Genomic DNA, 24,735 nt, shown 5'->3' with positions numbered 1-24,735 from the left:
CTATCAGAAAATGAGAGTTCTATAAATTAAGAATTTGACCAGCTTAGCTATCAACTAAATTATACTATATGTGCATTTTTGAGTACTTTCACGGAAGCTCATGGGAAGGGTCATGGACAGCTTTGGCCTTAAGTTAGCTTCGTACCTTGGGGGTACTTTTGCATGCATCATAACTTCCCCATATTCTGCTAGTGATGGTATCCGTGTCAATAGTGCTCTACTTTGCAGTTGATGTATCCAGTTTCAGATTTCTGGTAACTTTAATCCTGTGGACCTATGGGCTTTTACTGCAGTTCCGGTACAACCCATATGGTGAAACCAAAGGTAAAGGAGAGTGGGTCGTCTTGGTTCAAAAAATTAAATACTGTAAAGCATGACCTTAGAGATCCCAGCACACATGTATACAGTTCTAATTACTACTTTATAAGTTTCTTGCTCCTGCTTGCCAAACCTTCCTGAAATTTTTCAGCAAGAAAAAATTACCTTTGCATTGTGAAATTGTTATCTAAATAAAATTTACAAGCTGATGTATTGCCTGGCCATTGACCTGTTCAATGTTTCTTGATCTTTATTACATAAGAAAAGGTTCTATAGCTACAAGCCATTGAAATTATAAAACACGCCATCACGAGAACAAGCACATACCCTCTTTTTGAACAAGCATGTCTGTTATTATTGGGGGCAGCTAATGTAGTCATTGACCTGCTATACTAAATTAGCTCTATGTATCTAATCATACCAAATTTGTAAGTGTTGCAGAATGTTTCTTTCTTTATGAGCACATTCATCATTCCATTCAAATAGAGATGTCCTTCTCAGCTAAGCATTTGATGTGGTACTGAGTGCTACCAGCTTCGTCAGTGCAATTGCAAGCTACAAACAGAGACTGACCTTGTCAATGTTAATTATAATACACACACACACACACACACACGAACACGCGCATATATATATATATATATATATATATATATATATATATATATATATATACATATTATATATATATACATATATATATATATATATACATATATATATATATATATACATATATATATATATATACAATAATATATATATATACATATATATATATATATATACATATATATATATATATATATATATATATATATATATATATATCTTTTACTAGTTGGTAAGAGTACAAAATTACCATAATTTCATACTGGTAGATGTTTCATTAGTTTGCTGCTCTGGTGGGCTTAGCTGGAGATCGGTTGCTGTATTCATGTGATAATGATTCTTGACATTATATGACATGTGTGGGTGTTGCTCTATATGATTCATCTCTTCTGTTGTGCACACCTGAGATTCAGAATTTTTCTTTAGATACAATATCAGGGCAGAGCGTCATCGATTTGATATTACTTTTAGCAGTTGCTCTTTTTCTATAATTTTATATGGTCTCTTTGCTTGAGAATTTGCTGTTCGGTACCTTCTTCTGCAGCTCTGAATATTGATGTTGCATGAGATTAAATTGCTTATAGAGTTCAATATTGTCTTGATGAATAATTGCTCCCTGCAACAAGATCAAGAATTGTCAGCAAACTTTTTCCTAACCTTTAATAAAGAAGCAGTAGATATTGTTGTTGAGGATACCCTTTGGTTGAGTTCTCTGATTTCATCTGAGAGGAGTTGGTTCTGCAAAGAATGCAAATCGTTTATTGTTAATTGTTGTACTGCATTTAAGATCTGAAGATTGGGTGAGGGGGTGGGGTTATATTTGATGATTGTGGAGTTTGTACAGCAGAAATATGTTTGACCTTTCTCATTTGTACACTTTTCAAACTTGGTTCCAGTTGATTTTCCAAATCCTGCAGATCTTTGATGCTCAAACCTGAAAGATCTTGCCCCATAAGTTTCCTGCAACCAAACATGATGCTGAGATACAGCAGCAGGAGTTTTGCAAGTTTGTAGAAGGTATCTGCATGTCCATACTCAAAATTTACTGCAAAACTAGGCAAGTGCTTAAAAGCTTCAATATGCAACTCTATTGGTGATTCATCTTTATATTCAACTCAAGATTTTCTCGGTGAGGTTGTGGATAAGATCCTGAAGATTCTTGAACCCATTTGGGTTAGGTTGTGGATAAAATAAGGACAAATTGGAGGAACCCAAGTAATAAACTGAACTCGTGAAACTAGTTGGGAGTTTTCCATATATAAAGTACGTGAGACCATTTGCTGCTTGATCCAAGGTACAACACCTATTTTGCCTCTGACATATCTGAACATATAGTTTTGCTAAAAGGTCATGGATGGTCTTTCTAATATTTTTTTCTATGGTTTCAACTGTTCTAATCTGCTCTAACTCTTTCTTTATATTTTGTCAAAGATAATTTTCCTAGCCATTATGCTGAAAGACGCAGGAATATGATGCTGGAATATTGTCAGAATCCTGGGGAACCACCATAAATAAGTCACAGGTGAGTTTGGTGTGTCATGCTGTCATTACTTGCTGACCAAAGTGTGTTTCAATTCTCAGGCTCTGACAGAGCCACTTGGAAGAACTCTTAGTACATGCTCTGATAGTCTTGCAACAGCAGATTTTTCTAGTATATGAAGAAGCTTGTTTACCTGTGGCTTTCTTGTAAATGTTGCAGTTGTTGCCTCAAGTTTGTTGCCTCCCTTTGCCAAAACTGTAACCAAGAAAGGGGAAATGACATTGTCATTTCTAGTGTTTTACAATGAACTGGGACAACAAATGTAATGCTAAATTGGTAACTTCGGGGAACTTTTAGTTAAAACCTCACATTTGGTAGTAGAGTAGAATTAACAGAAGGGGTCATAAGAGATTAAGACAGAAGAAAGCAGTCCTTTGTTGTAGTTTCTTTTTTTTTGTTGAGTCCACTTAGCAGTTTACCTTTTAATGGAAAGGTAATAACTTATAACTGGTACTCTGACTTCTATCACCTCCTCTCTTTTCACCGAACATAGCTAACTGCATGCCACTCTTCCCCCTCCCATTTGTGACCTCCGCTCCACCTTTTTAGCTATACCAATTTCCAGCCTTATCTGTCATCATCTCACAGCCTAAATCCCCCAGTTTTTCTATGTAGTTCACTAGATAACTTGTTTTGTTGTTCGTTGACATAGCTTATTGTCCAGTTAGTAATTTGGAATTATGGTGTAGGTTAAAGTATTTGGATCTATGGCAAATCTTGCTACAAGGATTGGGATGCTAGGGTTCAAGAAAGGCCAGATAATTGGCGCTGAATAGGGTTGTGGCACCTTATCGAAGATAATATAAAAGAATTCATGGGGTGTTTTATACAAACTAATGCCAACTTCATGAATCATGACATACCGGTCTGCATAATGGAGATTGGGATATGAAGATATTAAAAGAAGCTGAAAAGAGCTGGTGTAGTCCTCTAGATATGAGCATGGTATAGTATGAGATGACATTATGACAATATTGAATCTGGATGCTAGGAATAGACATAGCTGGCAGCATTAGAAGAAAGATGTAGATTGAGGAAAGAAACAGAAGATAGTTTTGTATCGATTAAATGAAATTATAGAAATTAAAATAGTATCAAGCATTGGAGAGGGTTGAATATCTCCCAGGAACCAACCTGCATTTTTAATCTTTTTTTTCCATGGTTGCCCCTTTCTAATATCCTAGTTAGAGCACTTGCATCCCTTTCTCACTCTCCTTTTAACTCTCAACTTCTTCTCCAATAAAGTCCTATAACAAAATTATTTTGTACTTCCCTAAATACCCCTTTCCATCATGTTAGTTCCTTGCACTGGATGATGGCTTCTTGGAGCATAGGACTTGAGTGATACTGAGCAGTGGAGCACAAGTTGAGTCTAACGTGGCAGATGAGACTTATTTGTAAGAGAGCTATCATAAAGTAAAAGATGGGAAATCACAAGTCGTGTGCTTTGAGGAGCTATCACGAAGCTTGATGTTTTGTAAGAGTTGAATTGCTATGAATTAATCAAACGAAAGATGGGAAACTAAGTATCTACTTATAGGTTGACATTTCAAATATATTTTATCTACCACCACATACTCCACTTCCCTCCTCTAGACCTTTCATTCGATGTGCCTCCAAATCATCAAGGATAGCATCTCTCTCAACTAGTTGTTCCTCACACCTTGGTACTGTATCAATACTCAGCCCACAAAATATGGTTAGCCCAAAGATAGGCGGGAAATAAATTAAACACCTAGGTTTCCTGTGTTCACCGCTAATGTGGACTGCGATTGGTCTGCTTCTGTGCAAAGCTGACCCTTGTAACCTGAATAATTTTTCCAAATCATGCTCTGTGCCTCTATATGATGCAATTGTAAAGGGAAACCTTTGCAATCTAAGCGCTTCTTTGATTATTTTCGTAGCCACTGTATATGTTGTGGAAGGACATCTCAACTCTCAACCCCAACAAATGTGCATACTTGGTTACTTTCCTTGAATCTGATACTGGTCATAGGAGAACCTCTCCAAAAGCTAGGCTAAAGGGAGGAGAGCCCATAATCCTATATAAATCCCACGTCAGCCCCCCAATATGACGATGTGGGACTCAAGTCCATACCTTGCAAAGATACCGTAACATACCACCTCTCTTGAGAGGCACATGCCCTCATGTTGTAGGCTTAGCGCTAGGCAAGAGAGAGAAGGTTCCTATCCCCGGACGAGCACATGCGTCACCTCAATTAGTCACACGTGGCACAGTCAAGGGATGGGCGACTCTGATACCATTGATACAAGATCACAAGAGAATCTCCCCAAAAGCTAGCCTAAAGGGAGAACCCATAATCCTATATAAATCCCACATCATGCCTCGATCATCAAGTCCCATACCTTGCAAAGGTACCGTAATAGAATCTTTGGTAAGCCCTCCACAAAATCCATGACTTCTCACACTCTAGTAGGACTAGACAAAGGTTGAACCAATCCAAGAGGTTGAGGGAAGAATGCTTCTACTGTTGGTTGGCAAGCTTGCACACACTCTAGTTATTTCATTGCTTGTTCTGCCAAAACTATTCTGATGCTAGCCTTTGATTGGTGTTGTTATCACCAGAGTGACCCAAGACAGGAGAGACATGGTATTATTGTAGCAAGGTGAGAATCAAAGGGAGGTCCCTAGGTAGTATAATTCTCCCTGGAGAATTCCTTGCTCCAAAATATATCCTTTAAGGACCTGATATCCTAATTGTGAGGTTCTCAGTGAATAAAGTGATCAAAGTCTTTCTGAATGAGTGGTTGTATTGTACTCCTTCCCACTTGACCCCACAAGAAGATATTAAAGTCCCAATCTCCGCTGTAGCCCCTAGATAGGGCATAACGACCCTGTTTGAAGCTTTAGGTTTGTAGTAAATGTCAAAGTCAAACTCCATGATCTTGCTTACCTACTTTTGAATTTTGATACTTATACTGAACTTCTCTCCATTCCATAAGAATTCCAGTTGATCAGTCCTTTTTTCTGATCACAACTATTATTAAGAGTGTGGTGAACGCACTGCCCTTCTCTGTTAGCACAGCCCCGAATCAGAAACCAATATGAAGGGTTTGGTGAAATTAGAAATGGCCAGGATAGCTGCAACTATCATATCCCTCTTGAGATTGTTGAAGGCCAGGTTTGCTTTAGTTGACTACCCAAATTTATCCTTCTTCATACTCACCTTTTTAATTAGCATACAGTTGATGCTTAGCTAAGGTTTCTGATACTAAGGCAAGTTGTTTTACATGCTGGGCTCTATTGCTATAATACACCAATATTTCATCAAAGAACACCAGCAAATAAGGTCGAAATGGCATATCAAAGCCTGGATGGTGGAAGGGACATCATACTAAGTTCAAATGGCATACCAGAGAGGCAAGAACTCATAGTGGCCCTCACATATTATAAAAGGAGTCTTGGCACATCTTCGCGTCTAGCTCTTAGCTGGCGATATTCTAACTTGGAAAACATATTTCCTCCGTTTCATAATACTCGCTACACTTTCCATTGTGGGAAGTTTCACATTACTTGCTACACTTTCTTTTTGGGCAATAAACTCTCTCTCTCTCTCCTCTCACATGCTTCCCTTTTCTTTTTACTCTCTACCTCTTTCTTTCTCCAAAAATTGCCTAGGAGTCCGTGAATTGAGAAGTGTAGTGAGTAATATGAAACGGAGGAAGTAGTTGCTAAATGCCAAGGAATTCATTTAAGAGCTAATCGATTACAGAATTGGGGTACTTGTCGGTGGACAATAATTTTTTTTGATGCCCTACAGTTAACATAAAATCTCCAGTACCCATTCTTCTTTACTAAATAACCCAAGGCAATAGAAAGGCTGTTTGTTACCAGTTGGTTAATTTCCACCAAATCCCCTGTGCCTTCTTTCACCTTAAGTGAAATTCGTGCTCTATCTAGTGACAAATTGCCTTTCATTGTCACTGACTTCTCTCCAAGTTGGCATTTTAGTGTTTAAGTTTTCCAATTGGTTATTATGGTACCCAGCTTCTAAGTATTTTTAGTATTAGGTCAGCATTTTCCAAGGGTAAGGGCAGGTAATCCTCTACCAAAGTAATCCCCTGTGACTTACATTTCCCCTCATCTTGTGCTGCTTTCCCTGTTCCCAGTGAGATCTCTAAGGATATGGAGATATGTGTAGCTCAATCAGCATAACTATTTCTTGGTCAGCACTTCCTTTACTATCTCTAATGTTCTTGGGCTAGTTATACACATTATTATGATTAGTGAATAGGCTGTCAACTGGTGTCTAAGATATAATTAATGTTTTTGGGATAGTTCTTCCTTCTCTGGGTTTACAGAAGAGTTAGTAACTTCCATCCTTTGGAACTTTCAAAGCAATTCCCGAGAAATCTTACTCGTTGCTTGCACTTATTACTCTGTATTCACCTTCACTTGCTCCAACACATCTTAGGAAGTTGAGTCTGAACTTAGCCAACTCGTGAGTGCGCTTCGCCTTCAAGCCGTTGATTACCTGTTTAATGGAAGCAACTCCTGCACCATTGATCCTCAGAACAACTTGCTTAGATACCAGATATGCTATGAAGTAATCAAATGAAAATGAGAAAAAAAGGTACTTGTAGATTTTAGATCATGAAGCAAGGGGTAGTAAAATAATTTAGATCTCAGCTCTATTACAACCTACTCATACTTTTAAGAGTTGAGATTCTTTTACTGGACAGTTTTTCTCTCTACTTTCCTGAATGCCTCTTCACGTGCTTCTCCTCTAATTATCACATCATTCTCGGTGCAAGTTTTTCTTCCCCTTTCTTAAGTCAATTATGCTCTCATATAAATACACTACCACCCTTTCTTCTAGAATCTGTTACTAACTTCAAGGTTGAATTACTTGGCTTCCCTTGAATACCTTCTAGCATATGTGAATTGGACAGGGGGTTTAGGTGAGTATCTTGCGAGTCTATTACTCGCGAGCTAAGTTTGAGCTATAAATGTTGAGCTGGATAGTATGATCAACAAATTCGCTATGGGTTGCAAAAACTATATCAAGTTTGAGCATCCTGAAATCTGAATTACTTGCTAGTAGAAATAGCCGACTTCTTCAAGAGTGGATGAGGTAAGTTTGAGCTATAAATGTTGAGCCGGATAGTATGATCAATAAATTTGCTATGGGTTGCAAAAATTATATCAAGTGTGAGCATCCTGAAATCTGAATTACTTGCTAGTAGAAATAGACGACTTCTTCAAGAGTGGATGAGGCGGCACAAGTTTGTCTACTCGAAACCAGGAACTCAACTTTCAAAATGTAAGAATCAGGAGGCTGACCATCATCCAAATATATAAAGTTTCAGGTGAGCTGTCAATACGGCAAAAGGGATCACTTTAGTTGTTAAATTGAAATTAGAAAAAGTTTTCTGGACAAACCGACTAATAGTACTTCTATAAATCAGATAGTGTGTTGCGTTGACAAATATGCACCTTTGCCCAAAAGTAAATTGGTCATTGCATCGCTCATTCGAGCTTCAGTAGGCTTGTTTAATATTTTGCTTTATTAGAGAGCAGTGACAGGAACATAACTTTATGAGAGGACAATGAAGATTAAAGATTCCTCGATCACGAAGTACCATACTCTCAATTTGAAGAAAAACAAAAAAATATCACTTTAGTTTCTAGTTCCTGTTTTGTTTTTTTGAGGGGAACTTTGTTTTCTAGTTCATTAAGCTTGTTCTCATGCTTATCCTTGTTGTCAAAGTTTAGTTTAAAATTATTTCCAGAGGAAGTAGTCTCTCTTCTCATCAGCTGCCAATGTTTGACGACTTGCGTAAGAGTTGTTCTCATGTAATTTCTGTGCACTGGCCTTATCGAATACCTGGCATGCTGTATCCCATAATAACAAAACGAACTATTTTCTAATGGAAATTTTCTGATTGATGCAGGCCCTTGATTGGCTTCTGGGTTGCAGTTTCTTCTGCAAATGAAACACAAGACAATTAGCTACTTTACTTGGCATCAGGAGCTCAAGTGTTTCTACTATAGCTACTTCAGACGAGTGTTACAGCTCAGGCTTCGTAAGTTGTCAACTTGCCACTGCTACTATTAGGTTATCTTGTATGGAGTTTATGGTTGAATGAAGATGCATGCTTACTTGAATGCAAATACCAGGGATGTGCGTATTAACTTTAGGTAGATGAGAAAGAAGTTACTAAGATGAAAGAAAGCTGTATATGTGGTTAGAACAAAAACATTTTTTAGATATATAAGATCTAAATTGTGACAGTTATGGCAGGAAAGGCTGTTTTCTGGATATAATCAAAATGAAATACTTTGATGACACCATAACTTTGATGACACCATAAATTTGTGATGGCATTAGGTATAAACCAGTAGCTTTATTTGTTGAAAAAGTAGTTTCGGGAGCCAAGGAGCGAGAATTTGAGAGGGAGGAGTTCCACATCTCAAGTTGGATAATTAATTGAAAAACCTTCTTCGTTTCAATTTAGTTGTGACACTTTTAAAATTACGAACTCCTAAGCAATTTTTGGAGAGGAGAGAGATAGAGAAAGAAAATAAAAGGGTCTCATGCGATAGGAGAGAGATAGAGAGAGGTTATTACCCAAAATGAAAGTGTAACAACTAAATTGAAGCTTCCTATAATAGAAAGTGTCACAATTAAATTGAAACGGATGGGGTAGATTATCAGAGAAAAACATCTATTATAAGCGGATATATTACATTTCCTAGAATAGGGAACTGAAATTATTTGTGCTTGCTTCCAATTCACCATACCTTCTTTTTCTCTCTTCCATTCATACCCTATACTCTGCCGAATGCATTAGCATTTAGCGCCTGGAGTTGTAGAACCTCTGGATGGCAAAAAAAGTTTCTTGGTTGCTGGAAGGCTGTGGCGAAAACTTTGATAAGGATTTCGGAGAATGAATTTAGCTTGTTTTTGAAGCAGCCTTAATTCTTCCTCGGTCTCATTTTGTTGCTTCTGCCTCTCTTCCATTGTTTATCTGATGTGATTGTATGCTTCATCAAATGATACATTGGACGATGCCTATACTTGCATTTATTTTCCCCTCACCTTGTTTGTGCTGTATCATCTGCATTCTTTAGTTAGCAAACTGTAGCTTGTCTTTGATCTCCTAGTCACTATACTTGCCTTCTATTTTATAACTGACAGCAATTGATGGCTATGAGACTTGAAGGTAGTATATTGAGGTGGTATACAAGTAATGCAATCTTGTGGGGCGCCCTTGATGTACTCCATTGAGCATTTCACTCTATGCTGGTGAGAGAAGTTGATCGACCGATGCAGTAGATTGACTTAGGGATGTTTGAAGCTCAGGTTTACAGGATATATATACATGTAGGACATATTTTTTTTCTTTTTTTGGGGTATAATCTGTTCCTTGCAGGATTCTTCGAGCATTTTTTTACAAAGCGTCGAGTATTAGAGATAAGCTTGATTTCTCTATTAGGAAATGTAATGAGAGCGGAATAGCTGGAAAGAATTCTCTCTCAATTCCTTTTCTCTCATTTCCTTCCCACTCCTGCTTCAGAAAAGAAGTAAAATTCTTGTACGGGAAGATTGAAAGGATTTAGTTTTTATAGGTAAAATATGGTATCTTTCATCAACTCCCCTTCTTAATTTCCAAATAGGATTGCTATCAAAGGAAATTTGCTCGCTTGGGGGACTCGACAAAGTGTCAGCATGTAGTAATTAGGTAGGTGATCCAACATCCAAGCATTAAAGTTTTTCAATTAATTTTCTGCTTTAGGAAAAGATCTTCGCCCATAGTTAGAGTAGCTGTAGCACTTATCATTAAGAGTTCTTTTAGAAATTTGATTCACAGGTTTGAGCCACAATTTTTCCTTCTAGTTTGTGTATAAAACCAACCTCTTGTAATAGGTCATATCTCCGCTGCTTCTTCATTCAAACCCAATTACAGTCTAGAGTTTGAAATTGGGAATGCTCTTTAATAATCTTTGTTGATATACACAGTACATCATCTCAGCTTACCAGCCCAAGCTCAAATAAAGGTTCAAGCCCAAGTGAAGCAAATGATAAGCCCAAGTAAAGATGCAGATTCCAGCTCAGCATTTAGTTAGTTACAAGTTGTTGGATGTAATAACTTTCTGTTAGCAATTCAGTTAGCTTTCTTTCTTTGTAATAAAGATAGCTACATCTAGTATAAATATAGATTGTACAATGAGATTCATTCATTCAATTACACAGTCAATAAAATCTCATTTCTATTCTCTCTCTATATCTCTCTCTTATGCTAATGTCATTTTCTTCATAAAGAAATGAACTGAAGGTTAGTAGAAAATTATTCTACTTTTCTGTTATGATAGTTCATATGATGAACTTCAATATGGTATCAGAGCAATAAATTCCGCAAATCAACTGAGATCTTCGCACTATTAAGCTGGATCAATTTCTTTCCAGAAATCTATTCTCAGGTGAAGTCTCAGATTTTTTTTTTTCTTAATTTTTCAAGATTCTAATGAATCGACATCAAAATTAGGTACATCTTTTCGCCTAATTTCTTCTGTGTTTTGATTGAATTTGATCCTGGATTTCTTCTTCAAGTGGTATTGACTTGAAAATTGATTGTTGATTCAAGTGGTATTGACTTGAATATTTTTGATTGATTGATCATCAAGTGGTATTGACTTGATTTGTTGATTAATTCAAGTGGTATTGACTTGAATTTTCTTGATTGTTTGATGTTTGAGTGGTATTGACTCAAGATCATTAATATCCAAAGTAATCTGTTGATTACATTGTCAAATTGAAAGAATCTAAGATTAGATTCTCTATTCCTTCTTTGATTCAATTTCTTTCATCCTTCATCTTTCTTTCTTCATTTTTTTCTCTATCTTAAAATGTCTACAAATTCTGAAAACTCAAATGCTTCCACTCTACCTCCTACACAAGATCCAACTAGTGTTTACTTCATTCATCCTTCTGAAAATCCCTACTCTTCCTCTTGTTTCTGAACGATTTACTGGAGTAGGATATGGTGAATGGAAGAGAAGTATGATCATTGCTCTTTCTGCAAAAAATAAAATGTCGTTTGTAGATGGTACTCTTGATAAACCACCTATAACTGACAAATTTTTCACTGCTTGGGAGAGATGCAATAATATTATCATCTCATACCTTTTGAGATCTCTTGATAATACAATTGCAAGAAGTGTCATATACTGTACAACAGCAAGAGAGATCTGGCTAGACCTAGAGGAAAGATTCTCTCAAAGTTCTGGTCCACAACTGTTCTCTCTGCAACAGTCTCTTCATGATCTTTCACATGATCCATCTGATTCTATAGCTGATTTCTTTACTCAGATCAAGAGTATTTGGGATGAAATGAGTGCAATGAATCCTATTCCAGTTTGCACATGTACTGGTTGTTCTTGTGGTATCACAAAGAAAATTCTCAAACAACAACAGGAAGAAAGATTAGTCCAGCTCTTGATGAAGCTTGATAGCAAGTATAGTAATGTCAGAAGCAACCTACTTATGATGCAGCCCTTACCTAATATCCAATTAGCCTATAGATTGTTAAGTCAAGAAGAAAAACAAAGGCAAGCGAGTGAATTGTCTGCAGATCCTTTGGGACATATGGCATTTGCAGCAACTGATCAAAAGGAGAGAAGTCAAGTATCCAAGGGTACACTAGATTTCCTGTTAACAACAAAAGGAGTTTTTCTTCCACTGGAAGTTTCTCTTGTGATTATTGTCACATGCCTGGCCATACAAAGGAAAAATGTTATAAATTACATGGTTTTCCTCCTGGCTATGGATCCGGAAAAGGTTACAAAGGTAAAGGGAAGAAGGTAGTTGCAGTTGCTCATGGTGACACTGATTATGATGAAATTGCTAAAGAAGATCAAGATTCTGCTCCTATCTCTATAAGCCAGTATAATCATCTTGTTCAACTTCTTAGCAAGCAAGTCTCTGAGCCACAGAAGCCAGATAATGCCATGGCCAGTGCCTATGTTGCAGGTACATGTTTAATCAGTAGTGCTCACTCTAAATGGATAGTTGACAGTGGAGCTAGTGATCATATATGTTCTAATCTGGAACTCTTTGCCTCTTATTCACTATTTACTGCCTATCCTAATACTATTACAATAGCTGATGGGAAAACTGCAACAGTGAGGCATATTGGTACAGTTATTCTTGACAATGGGATTAAACTTGAAAATGTTCTTCATGTCCCAGAATTCAAGTTTAATCTTCTCTCTACACATAAGTTGTGCAAAGATTTATCATGTGAAATCATCTTTTCTCATAACAAGTGTGTGATTCAGGGCCCCTCACTGAATCATTCCCAAGTTCTTGGTGAACTTCAATCTGGCTTGTATGCAGTAGAAGAAAAGGTTTCTGAATTGCCCTCATCAACTTCTTCTGCTAGAACAGCTTGTACAGCTCTCCTTGAAGATGCAAAATTATGGCATTTGAGGCTAGGACACATGCCATTCAATAAACTACATCTCATCAATAGCTCTTTTGCAAATAATGTGGCAGCTGATACAGTTTGTCAGGTATGTCCAAAGGCTAGACAGACTAGAGTTTCATTTCCTAAAGTCTCTTCTTCTAGCACTGCTAAAGCTTTTGATCTCTTACATGTTGATGTTTGGGGCCTTATAAGGCTAAGACACATGAGGTTGTAATATTTCTTAACTGTTGTTGATGATTTTACCAGACACACATGGGTTTTCTTAATGAAACACAAAACTGATTCTATACCTATTCTGCATATGCTACTCACTCTTATTGAAACTCAATTTAAAGCTCAAGTTCTTTGTATTAGAACTGATAATGCAAAAGAGTTGTGTGAAGGCAATATTTTACAACTTTATCATACCAAGGGGATCCTACATCAAAGAAGTTGTGCTGATTCTCCACAACAAAATGGCGTTGTGGAGAGAAAGCACAGACATCTTCTGGAAACTGCAAGGGCTCTTCTGTTTCAGTCTAGAGTGCCAGCAAGGTTTTGGGGTGAATGTCTTCTATGTGCTACTCATTTAATAAACAGAATGCCCCTCAGTAGTGTGCATTTCCATTCTCCCTATGAATTGCTCTATGGTTGCAAACCTTCCCTTGAACACTTAAAGGTCTTTGGGTGCCTCTGCTATGTTTCTACACTTAAAACACATAGGACCAAGTTTGATCCTAGAGCTACACCATGTATCTTTCTTGGCTACCCACCAGAACAAAAAGCCTACAAAGTCTATGACCTTGAAAATCATAAATTCATCATTTCTAGGGATGTGATATTTCATGAAAAACATTTACCTCATCATCATTCTTCATCTCAACCTCTCCAATCCACTTCTCATCCTATTTTCCTTCCTGCTCACACCACATATGACATGGATTCATCTTTTGATGTCCCTGATTGTTTTCTTTTCCCTACTTTGACACCTACTACTTCTACTCATCCTTCCTCACCTTCTGTTTCTTCTGTTTCTCCTGTTAACCATCCTACTCCTGTATCTTCTGTTCCTACTGTTTCTTCTCCAGTTTCTTTACCTCCACCCCTTCCTAGACTTTCCACCAGACCTAAACACACTCCTAAATACCTGGACTCATATGTTTGTACTGCTCACACAATTACATCTCACTGGTGTAATCTTGTTATCTATGATCACTTACCTCAGTCTAACAAAGCCTTCATTAGTCAAGCTTGCTCATTGACTGAACCTACAAGTTATATGGAAGCTGTACAAGACCCAGGTTGGGTTACTGCTATGCAAAAGGAATTATCTGCCTTAGAGCAAACTGGTACATGGGAGTTAATGCCTTTACCTAAAGGGAAGAAAACCATAGGCTGCAAATGGGTTTTTAAAGTCAAGTTGAAGGCTGATGGTTCCTTGGAGAGATATAAAGCTCGTCTGGTTGCAAAGGGTTTTACACAAAAGTATGGAATTGACTATGCTGAAACCTTCTCTCCTGTAGTCAAAATGGCTACTGTCAGATGTCTGTTGGCTGTTGCAGCATCTAGGAAATGGCATATCCATCAATTGGATATTAATAATGCCTTCCTACATGGTACATTAGATGAGGAAGTTTACATGAAGGCTCCTGAGGGCTATCCCAATCCTTCTCATCATGTCTGCAAACTTAAAAGGTCTCTCTATGGTTTGAAGCAAGCTTCAAGGCAATGGTTTGCCAGGCTTCAAGCTGAACTTCTTGCCCAAGGATATCTTCAGTCAAAAATGACTATTCTCTATTTATTTCTTCTTCTCCCCCTCTTACTATTGCTGCCATCTATGTAGATGACATCATTCTTACTGGTTCAGATTTCTCCACCATTGATACTCTTAAAACACATCTTCACAAGGTGTTTAGTATCAAAGATTTGGGGAAATTAAATTATTTTCTGGGCATAGAAGTCACCCACATCAATGAAGGCATCATTTTAACTCAAAAGAAGTTTACTAAAGAACTTCTTCAAGATTGCTGTTTGGATGTGTCTAAAATTGCTAAAACCCCTCTTCCTATCAATCTCAAATTGCTAGCTGATGAAGGAGAGTTCACAGATCCTACTCAATACAGATGCATAGTTGGGAAGCTCAACTTCCTCACACACACCAGGCCTGATCTTTCTTTTGCTGTTCAGACCTTAAGTCAGTTCATGACTCAACCTAGAAAGCATCACCTACAGGCTCTCATCCATGTATTGAGATACATTGCTCACACACCTGGCCAGGGCATTTTATTACAAGCTACAGACTCTCTTACTCTCCAAGCTTACTCTGATTCAGATTGGGGTCTTGTCCCAACACAAGAAGATCTGTCACTGGGTATGTGCTTTTACTTGGCAACTCTCCTATATCTTGGAAGTCTAAAAAGCAAGGTACTGTTTCCAAATCATCTAGTGAAGCTGAGTATAGAGCTATGGCTGCTACTGCCTCAGAGATTACATGGCTGGTCAGATTGCTTCATGATCTTCAAGTTTCTAATCTCCAACCTGTCACTCTTAATTGTGACAATCAAAGTGCTATCCACATTGGCAGAAATCCTGTCTTTCATGAAAGGACAAAGCACATAGAACTTGATTGCCACTTTACCAGGGAAAAGGTCTTAGAAGGTCTCATTGATCTCACCTACAAGCCTACTGCTGAACAACTAGCAGATGTCTTTACCAAAGCCCTTCCTTCTCCTCAACACAACTACCTTCTTTCCAAGCTAGGCATGTCCTTCCCTCCATCTCCTAGCTTGAGGGGGGTGTTGATATACACAGTACATCATCTCAGCTTACCAGCCCAAGCTCAAATAAAGGTTCAAGCCCAAGTGAAGCAAATGATAAGCCCAAGTAAAGATGCAGATTCCAGCTCAGCATTTAGTTAGTTACAAGTTGTTGGATGTAATAACTTTCTGTTAGCAATTCAGTTAGCTTTCTTTCTTTGTAATAAAGATAGCTACATCTAGTATAAATATAGATTGTACAATGAGATTCATTCATTCAATTACACAGTCAATAAAATCTCATTTCTATTCTCTCTCTATATCTCTCTCTTATGCTAATGTCATTTTCTTCATAAAGAAATGAACTGAAGGTTAGTAGAAAATGTATTCTACTTTTCTGTTATGATAGTTCATATGATGAACTTCAATAATCTTAAGTCAAATTTCGTAATTATACTCCCTCTCGTCCGTACTGTTTTTCCTACTTTGCTCTTCCGTGGTCAAACTTTCCATGAAGATCTTAGAAATTATAATTATTTGTTCAATAAAACTATTATTGTTGGATGTCTTCAAAAGTACTTTTATTTAATTATACATTAAAGTGGTAGTCAAAGTTTGCTCTTTGAGACTGCATTTTAATTTTTAAGTAGGAAGACGGAGTACTACTCTTTCCTTTTTTGAGTGTCGTTTATGTTTTCCATGGATCTTTGACCATTTGTTATGAATGATCAATATTGATCCAGTATAACCAAAGGAATTGGTTCCTAAATCGAAATTCATTTTCCCATCATTTTACACTCATGTCTCCATTCTATATTCTATAGCACCTTTCATATCTAATGATAGTAATTCAAAAAAGAAGGGTTGGTGGGCCGGGCAGACGTGGAGTAGCGAATGAGTGGTGAAATACATTCCCTTGAGTATGGTTGGTTTAGCTTAGCTTGGTGTGTGATGTGCTAATGGCAATTAATTGGGAAAATGTGGTTGGATTATGAGTGTAGACATTTCCATTTTGAATCTAAAGCTACACTTGGAACGAGATCAGCAGATTTCTATGGTAACCTATTGCTTGTGCTCATGAAGTACTCATAATGTATATGCTTGCTAATACCACTATGCTATGTTACTCGAAGTCCACCTTAAGTACCCATATTGGATCTTGACACTCCGGCATGGATAATAACATATCGACAACCATGGGAATTCTTCATGAAGTAGCCGGGTCAGACACTTAGGACACATTCCAACATTGACATGAGTACCTGGGTGCTGGGTCCAAGTAACACAACCACTATATGTGCATGCTGTTTCCATAATGTCCTACTATTAGTTTAATTTATAAACAACGTATTGCCCAGAGTATATGATAAATATATGTAAAACTTTACTGCTGATGAAAGAATAATTAAGTGATGAAATGTTCTTACCTTGAGTTCAGAAGCAGCAGATGACAGCTGATGGTTGTTCTCCTCTTTCAGTTTGTTGTATCTTTCAATCACCTTTGTCATGCTGAAAGTAGCATTCAGAACATCAATGTGTTGTTTCTCATCAGATTTTTGCATTGAAATGAACTTTCATATTGATGTGGGTATCTATGATATTCATTAACACTCTGTTTGGATTAGCGAAATAGGAGGGAAAGGAAGGGGAGAGGAAAGAAAGGAAAGAAAGGGAGGGGGGAAGATGGAGCTCCATTTTCTTTCCTAATTTCTCTAATTTGGGAGGGAATCCGTTTATTAAAAAGGGAGGGAAAATCAGAAAATGGTTTGTTCCATCTTCATCTCCTTCCTTCCCCCCGATCCCTTATCCGAACAAGGAAACTTGTTCCCCTTCCGTCCGTTTCATTTCTCTCCATTTCCTCCTATCTAAACAAAGTATAAGTTTCTCCTTTAAGTTATATTTTAGGGATTTTTCAAGGTGCATTGGGTACTAAATCAATTGATAGTTGCACTCCCCCCCACCCCCCTTTTTTTTTCAGGTCAAGGTAACTCGAATAACCTTATAGAGTTATAGGACCGAACCCCTCACAAGTCGAATAACCTTATAACCATTGCTTCATATATATAGGCGCCTCAGATAACCCTACACCCTATACACGTATATGAGCTTGTTTTTTTAACGAAGAAGTGGGAAATATTTATATTAGCATAACTATGACCTCAAAGATCATAGACATATTACACAAACTATTGGGCTTCGTAAAGATAAAACCAAGCGAATCAAAAGAAGCCCAACTTACATCAAAAACCAAAAGGCAACCCAGCTTACAAACTATACACTTAAGCCAAAAGTTATACATGAGCAAAAGCTGCTGAGAGCAATTAAGACGATGATGCAGAAGCAGAACCCCTTTTAAGATCTTCATTGTAGACATCTATCGCAAAGTCTGGGCAAGAGAAATAAGTAGCTTTCGAAGTTGGCAACTTAACCCCTTCTTGGGAGAGAGCATGGGCCAGCGAGTTAGCAGATTTTTTTGGCATGCATGATAGAGAAGCAGTCATTTGATTGCAAAAAAGAGCTAACGTCTCGAACTAGGTTTGCCAGAGCACCATTTTGATAAGCCTCTACATTACTATTAGATGATAGCTATACACCATTATTGTTGGAAGGCAAATTGCTTTGAAATCCAAGGTACTAGCATTATATGATGAATTTTTCATAGGTCGTTTTTGTATACTTCTTCCTTTCTGAAATAAGTGAAACACTTCTCTCAAAAAGCTCTCACATTAAAGAGAGAAATGTTTCACTTATTTCAGAATGGAAGGAGTATCTAGTATTGTAGCAAGGAAATTGATTATTACGCTCGGTGGTGAGCATGATACAGAGGCCAACTAACCACCTACAAGCAACGCAAGCTAGCCTAATAACTACTTTCTTCGGGAACATGGAAGAGGGGGAGAAGAGCATTTTGCAAGTGCACAAACTAGAATGGAATGGAGTTGATATTTGATAGACAACTGCTTACCTAAGTTCAATTTTCAACTAAGATAAGTTAAATTTAAGGACCAATAAGAACGGTAAAAGTATTGTTTCACGTAATCACGTGTATGTATACGATGTCGCACCCCATACATTCCTATCTTAGTTTTTTAAATCTTTTTTTCTTCTATGTAAAAGGTCTTCATCCACTATGGAGACTTGTACCATGTGTTCATGGCTAAGTATGGAAGATTGTAATTTTGCCACTGCTTTAAGACATTTTACGTGAGATATATTGGATAGTTTGAAACATCGAAATTTGCAATTCGCACATTATGGAGCGCTCCAAATAATAGAATGAGCAAAAAATATATGTAATGTACTATGCACATGATACACGGGGTGTACAATAAATGTATTCATCAGAACTTAGCTTAACTAGCAATTAGCTTATGTATGTATTTAGCTAAATCCACTCAAATACTCTTCACTAGTAAATATTATTTGTCTAGATAACTAAATATTCTCAAACATTCTCCATCAATTAAAATATTAAGAGCTTTATTACTTGTTAGTATCAATTATGGCTTTTTTAATCAAATACCCTAATATTTAACTTGTTCATAGTACATTTCAATGTTTCCCGAATTCACTATCTCCGGCCAACTAGCAATCCACCTGGAAAACAAGACCACCACTACAACCTCCTCTACTTTTAGGTCTCGTTTGGTTGCACTTGGGAAGTTGATCTTCCCTTGATTTTTCACTTCCCATGAAATTTCACTTCCTAGAAAGTAAGCAAAATTGTTTGGTAGGCTATGGAAGATGGGAATTCCAATGGGAAGTGACACTTACCTAGGGGGAACTAGATAAGCAACTTCCCCCATTGTATGGGAAGTAGAACTTCTTAGGAAGTTCCACTTCCTATGCTTTAGTTAAACAGACATCTACTTATACTTGCACTTCCTAGAAACTTGCAATTCCTAGGCAATTGGATGTCAACCAAACAAGGCCTTACACTACCAAAACAATCCTTTATCCAAAATTCTTGCCCCCACCACCAGTTCGATCGACCCCAACAAACTTTACTATATCGCCAACCAACCTTACACACCCAACTAGATATTAGTCTAATACTGATTCAGCTCAACGTCATCACCACCAACAATCCCATGCCCAACACCAAGAACCGAATCACCATTCATCCTCACGAGCGCACCAACCATTATCCCACCATCAGTTGGATCCCACAACTAGGGGTATGCATCAGTCTAGAACTAGATCAAATCTTGGAAATTTGGTGAATCTTTCAGTCCGGTCTAGTTTTAAACCTGTTGGATCAGAATCTGTATATTTTCTAAGAAAATATTTTTTTATTTAGATCTAAACATATTAATAAATTAGGTACATTAGAATAAATTAATTTTAACAACAATGATGCTAAAGGCAATAAAGAGTAGATTTTTACCTTTCTAACTTTAAACTTTTTTTTCTACTAAAAAACATAAATTTCGGCTTTCAGGTTTGGACCAGACCAAAAACCCGAAATCGTGATTTTTTGTGGACTGGGGATCGGAATGCAATCTTCAATAACATATGGTCCAAATTATGTTCCGACCTTGGTATTTACACAGCCCTAACCACAACTACTTTAATTGCATCTCAATGTTGTTTCACTACCATAGTCTATATGATCAAGAAGTTTTAGCCCTACTTTTAGTGAATTGTCTTTTATGTGATGGTACAAGATAAGTTTACAAGGATTTTTTGTTTGTATGGTACTTGAAAATGGTTCAAGCTTGGTGTAGATTAGGAATATTATACCACTTTGATCAACTTGTACCGTGCAAACATTTTATAACTCCATTCAAACTTTGGATTTGGGAAAGATCTTAATTTGAAAATGGAATTCAATTTTTCGAACACATCTATACTAATATATTAAAAGGTGTTTCTAAGAATTTTGTGTGCCAAGTGGTACTCTCTTCTAAATCTCTAATGCAATTGTTTTATTTCCAAGTTAAACTCTCAATATGTGTAGTTACAAGGTATCCAACACGTACCTTTGAAATGAAGAGTGAAAGTTTAACTATGAATTCAACATAAAATCATCATATAGCGTTTCAAAATTAAATATATAAGCTTTTATAATTATATCTTATCAACAGATTTATCCAAGTAGTTAGATATCTAACTTTTCTATAATAATTACAAGAGACTATTGTAGAAATAAACTCTTACTCCAATTACTTGTAGACGGTTAACTATTAGTTATCATGTAATCAGGTCAATTATTCCTAATTATGCAAAAAAAAAAATATACAAAAAATACCAAGCGGGTCATTACTCGGAACACTCACTAGTTATACTGGCAAAGTGTGGTTAAGGCTATCCATCTATTACAGATGGGCTTTGATCAAGAGTTAAGACTATTTAATCTAAAGAATTTGTTGTTTTGGTTAATTCTTATTCCTATTCATTATCATCTAAGAATATGGTAATATTAAATTAAGAACGAACTAACGAAGTGAAGACATTATTTATGTTTTTGAAATTTCATATAAAATCATAGATAAGTGCGGACATTACCAACTCACACTTATATTCTTGTACTAATTATGACATCTTAAACATTAAGAAACTTAGAACATGGGGTTTACATTTAAAATTCACGTGCTTTCCAATATTGTACTGTACTAATTATGTTCATTTCTTTAGTTTATAGGTAATTTACCTAGTAGCAAATATTTCTTTTACTAAACTATGATTCTAAAGTATCTGATATGTGTTGGTTCTATTTATATCGAAATGACCCTTTTGTGGAAATATTAAAAAATGCATGTGTATTTTCGTTTGGAAAATACTGGACTATTCGATGGGTAATAATCTATCCTCTAAAAATAGACATTAATATTAATATTATATGGAGTTCAACTAAATACTCAACCGTATTACTAGTTTATTATTTGTCTAATTGGTGGCTAGTTTACCTAGTGGCCAGTGAATAGATGTATCAATCTTCTATTTATTTTGCTTCACTTATTCTATTTATTTTACCAAGAATGTCTCGACCTCGTGGTTAAGATTGAGTTGCTGTGAACGATTAGGTCACATGTTTGAATTCCCCTCCCCTTCTTTGTACTTTGTACTGTTTTGTTGACTCATATGGATAAAAAAAACTATGCCATATGTATTAATTATGTAAATTTAAGACCAATACGTGCATAAACCAATGAAAGTAGACTGTAATAAAAAATTTCTCTAAGATTAATTCACCCTCTAATATTCTGAATTTCTACACACACACTAAGCACCAAGTTACGATGTTGTCTATACTCTATACCCCATCTCCTTCTCGTTTGTCTGCTTGATATTTCTTGCTTATATTTCATTTTATAGCTTTAATAGTGTTTTTATATTTGTTGTAATTTGTAGTACTTTAACTTGATTCATTATTTAGAGACGTCAATACTAGAGATAACTTGCATAACTATGGTACCAGGTCCTATTGGCTACACTTAGGCCTGTTCTCCCCAGCTTATTTTCAGTTCAGTTCAGTTCAGTTCAGTTCAGCTCTAATAAGTTCAATTCAGTTCAGTTCAGCTCCAATAAGTTCAGTTCAGTTCAGTTCAGCTCCAATAAGTTCAGTTCAGATCAGTTCAGTTCAGTTCAGCTCTATTCTTTTATAACCATTTTGTTAAATATTATTATTATTATGTTGGTATAATTTATTTTACTAATTACTATTATTATTATTTAAATATATATCATTACTATTAAGTATTATTATTATTATTATTATTATTATTGTTGTTTCTATATATTTTTTTTATTGTAGCTTTACTAATTATTATTACTATTATTATTAGGAGGAACATGGTTTAGGTCAAAGCACAAATAAACCCACTTTTTTTAGCCCATAAACCAATCAAATCGCGTCAAGACGGTTTATGATATAATTTTCGCGGTCCAACCCAATCATTATTTTTATTACTAAATATTTTTAAATTATTAAATCTAATTATGAAAATAGTAATATTAATTTACTTCTTAGATATTATTGTTATTATATATCATCGTCAAGTATTAATATATTAATACAAATAATATAAAATAATTATTATTAATTATCATTACTATCATTAATTATTATTATTATTATTAATTTATGATTATTAATATTATTTATTTATAACTGTCATTTAAAAATATTCAAAATACTACTATTATTATTATTCATTATTATTACTTATCATTATAATTATTATTAATATTCATATTATTATTGTTTAAAATATTATTTATGTATTTATTACATTCAATTTATTTCAATGTAATATAATTCAATTCAATTTAATTCAATTCAATTCAGTTCAGTTCAATTCAGTTCAGTTCAGTTCAGTTCAGTTCAGTTCAGTTCAGCTCTGATAAGTTCAGTTCAGTTCAGTTCAGCTCCGATAAGTTCAGTTCAGTTCAGTTCAGCTTTGATAAGTTCAGTTCAGTTCAGTTCAGCTGTTTTATGCCGAAGAGAACAGGCCCTAAAGATTATTTATCCTGATTTTAAGAAGTAGAAAAAAGAATAATTTAACATGTATACATACTTGGATATTAGCCATATCACATATGACTCATATGCATACATCTCTTAGTTTATGTAAATATTCTTTAAGGAACATAAGGGATCAATGTGATTAAAAGTTGAGAATTCATATAAGCCAAGATATATAATAGCCTCAAACAATCAGGAATTAGTATTACACGCACTCAAGAGTACCTCCTCTGTGTCCCAACTAAATTAATAGAATGATTCTGGGCGCGTGCATCATGCACGCGCCAACATGTGAACTAACATTATTCTGAAAAGAGGGTAAATTACTTAGAAATATAGCGCATATTGTTAATTAGCTAATTGTATTCCATAGAACATCCTTGTTAGGTATTGACCAAGAAATTGTGATTCTATCTCACAAACTATAAACCAAAGTATTCTTCATGAGAAAAATGCTTCTATCAAAAGGATTATTACATCTGGTCAAAGCTAAGAAAGACAGAGAGATATCAAAAGTTAAGAAACAATATATATAGTCCATTTTTCTTCGATTTGTAACGAGAAGAAAACTGATTATGCATCTATTACTCTTTTAAAACATTTAAGAACAAGATCAAGGAAAGAAACAAAAATTATCACAAAAAAGAACTATATTGATGATTATAAGTTCCTAATTTAATTTGTGCTAAGCACTAATTTCTCATTTCACATCAACAAGACAATGAAATTAAAGATACTTCCCCAATCCCCCTAGTTATATTTTGAACTTATAGGACGAGTTTGTATTAAGACTTTTAGCCGTTAACAATTAATCTATGATTCCGTATTTCAACAAAAAAGAAATTAAAGATACTAGAAATCAAAACATATATACTTACTTGGAGTTTGTAAAATCATAAAGTCTGCCACTGCTAGAAAAGATTACAACTCCAACTTCTGCATCACAAAGGATTGATAACTCACGAGCTTTCTTGAGTAATCCATTTCTTCTCTTTGAGAAAGTTACTTGCCTACTAGTTGAATTGTCTATCCTTTTAATCACAATTTTTCCTCTTCCCATTTTCTCTTTTTTAGCTAAACTTTCTTCACCCTAAAATACAAGTATATGCAATTATTTTAGCTAACATTACATAAACATAATAGAATTAAAATGATAAAGTATAAAGGGTAACACAAAATTAAAGACTTGTATATAAAAAGAAACAAGTTTTACTCTATACTTTGAAATCCAAGATTATTGGTAGAAATATATTGAGAAAATATCTTTATTTTATACCTTCATGTTATGTAACAAAAAGAATCAAGATTTTGATTTGTTTGGAAGTATTTATATGATTAGCAATATAACAAGGTTTAGATGAAACAAATCATATACCTAGAAAAGAAAAGAAGTCAAGAAGATTGAATTTTTTTTTGAAGGGGAAAAAAGATAATACTTTTCAAAAGAAAGAAATATAAGAGAGAGGGCAGGTAAGAGATTGACTTACTATAAGCGTTGAAGAGCAGCTTTTGATAATGAGGAAGGACAGACTAGAGAAGAAGCTTTCCCTCAATGGGGTTTTTGTTGCGTTTCTTAATTTCATTGAAGTTAAAGTAGAATTTTATATAGT

The 24,735-nt window shown here is 35.6% G+C and overlaps 1 protein-coding gene and 1 long non-coding RNA gene across 23 annotated transcripts in view; one reads left to right on the top strand and one right to left on the bottom strand.

Annotated features, from left to right (window-relative positions):
- LOC104904775 (uncharacterized) overlaps window positions 1-20,123 on the top strand; it is a 23,987-nt gene extending 3,864 nt beyond the window's left edge. For 5 of the 13 annotated variants that reach the window (XR_007270150.2, XR_008967835.1, XR_008967838.1 and 2 more), the window contains 4 exons: window positions 1,827-2,224; window positions 2,362-2,452; window positions 8,387-8,518; window positions 10,456-10,720. This is a non-coding gene — a long non-coding RNA (uncharacterized LOC104904775). Of the gene's footprint in view, window positions 1-1,826; window positions 2,225-2,361; window positions 2,453-8,386; window positions 8,519-9,633; window positions 10,178-10,455; window positions 10,721-20,098 lie in introns of those variants that run through there. The other 8 variants (XR_008967832.1, XR_008967839.1, XR_008967841.1 and 5 more) reach the window with 6 other exon arrangements.
- On the bottom strand, window positions 733-24,735 carry LOC104904776 (MADS-box transcription factor 23). Of its 10 annotated transcripts, XM_010693150.4 has the most exons (9): window positions 24,613-24,735; window positions 24,004-24,215; window positions 17,085-17,166; window positions 2,604-2,665; window positions 1,791-1,890; window positions 1,627-1,668; window positions 1,463-1,546; window positions 1,181-1,332; window positions 733-873 (listed from the first exon to the last, which is right to left on the bottom strand). In XM_010693150.4, exons 1-9 carry the CDS (start codon window positions 24,706-24,708, stop codon window positions 858-860), a joined length of 846 nt encoding a protein of 281 aa, XP_010691452.2. In that variant the 5' UTR covers window positions 24,709-24,735; the 3' UTR covers window positions 733-857. The 10 variants fall into 10 exon arrangements, 8 of the variants coding, with proteins under 8 accessions (XP_010691452.2, XP_048493345.1, XP_048493344.1 ...); XM_048637388.2 differs by lacking the exon at window positions 2,604-2,665 and having other exon boundaries at window positions 733-886; window positions 1,627-1,890; XM_048637387.2 differs by lacking the exon at window positions 2,604-2,665 and having other exon boundaries at window positions 1,627-1,890.

This window comes from Beta vulgaris, chromosome 9 (genome assembly GCF_026745355.1).
Source record: "Beta vulgaris subsp. vulgaris cultivar EL10 chromosome 9, EL10.2, whole genome shotgun sequence".
Taxonomy (NCBI): domain Eukaryota; kingdom Viridiplantae; phylum Streptophyta; class Magnoliopsida; order Caryophyllales; family Amaranthaceae; genus Beta; species Beta vulgaris.
The sequence above is the reverse complement of the archived record's forward strand: the minus strand, read 5'-3'. Positions and strand labels throughout refer to the sequence as shown.

Bases quoted from the DNA above. Each gene is read 5' to 3' on its own strand.
- LOC104904776 (XM_048637387.2), bottom strand. From the start codon at position 24,708: ATGAAATTAAGAAACGCAACAAAAACCCCATTGAGGGAAAGCTTCTTC. The intron at 24,216-24,612 runs GTAAGTCAATCT...CTTGTATTTTAG, and splicing joins GCTGCTCTTCAACGCTTATA to GGTGAAGAAAGTTTAGCTAA. The intron at 1,891-17,084 runs GTAAGAACATTT...GTTTGGTTGCAG, and splicing joins CTGCTGCTTCTGAACTCAAG to GAAACTTATGGGGCAAGATC.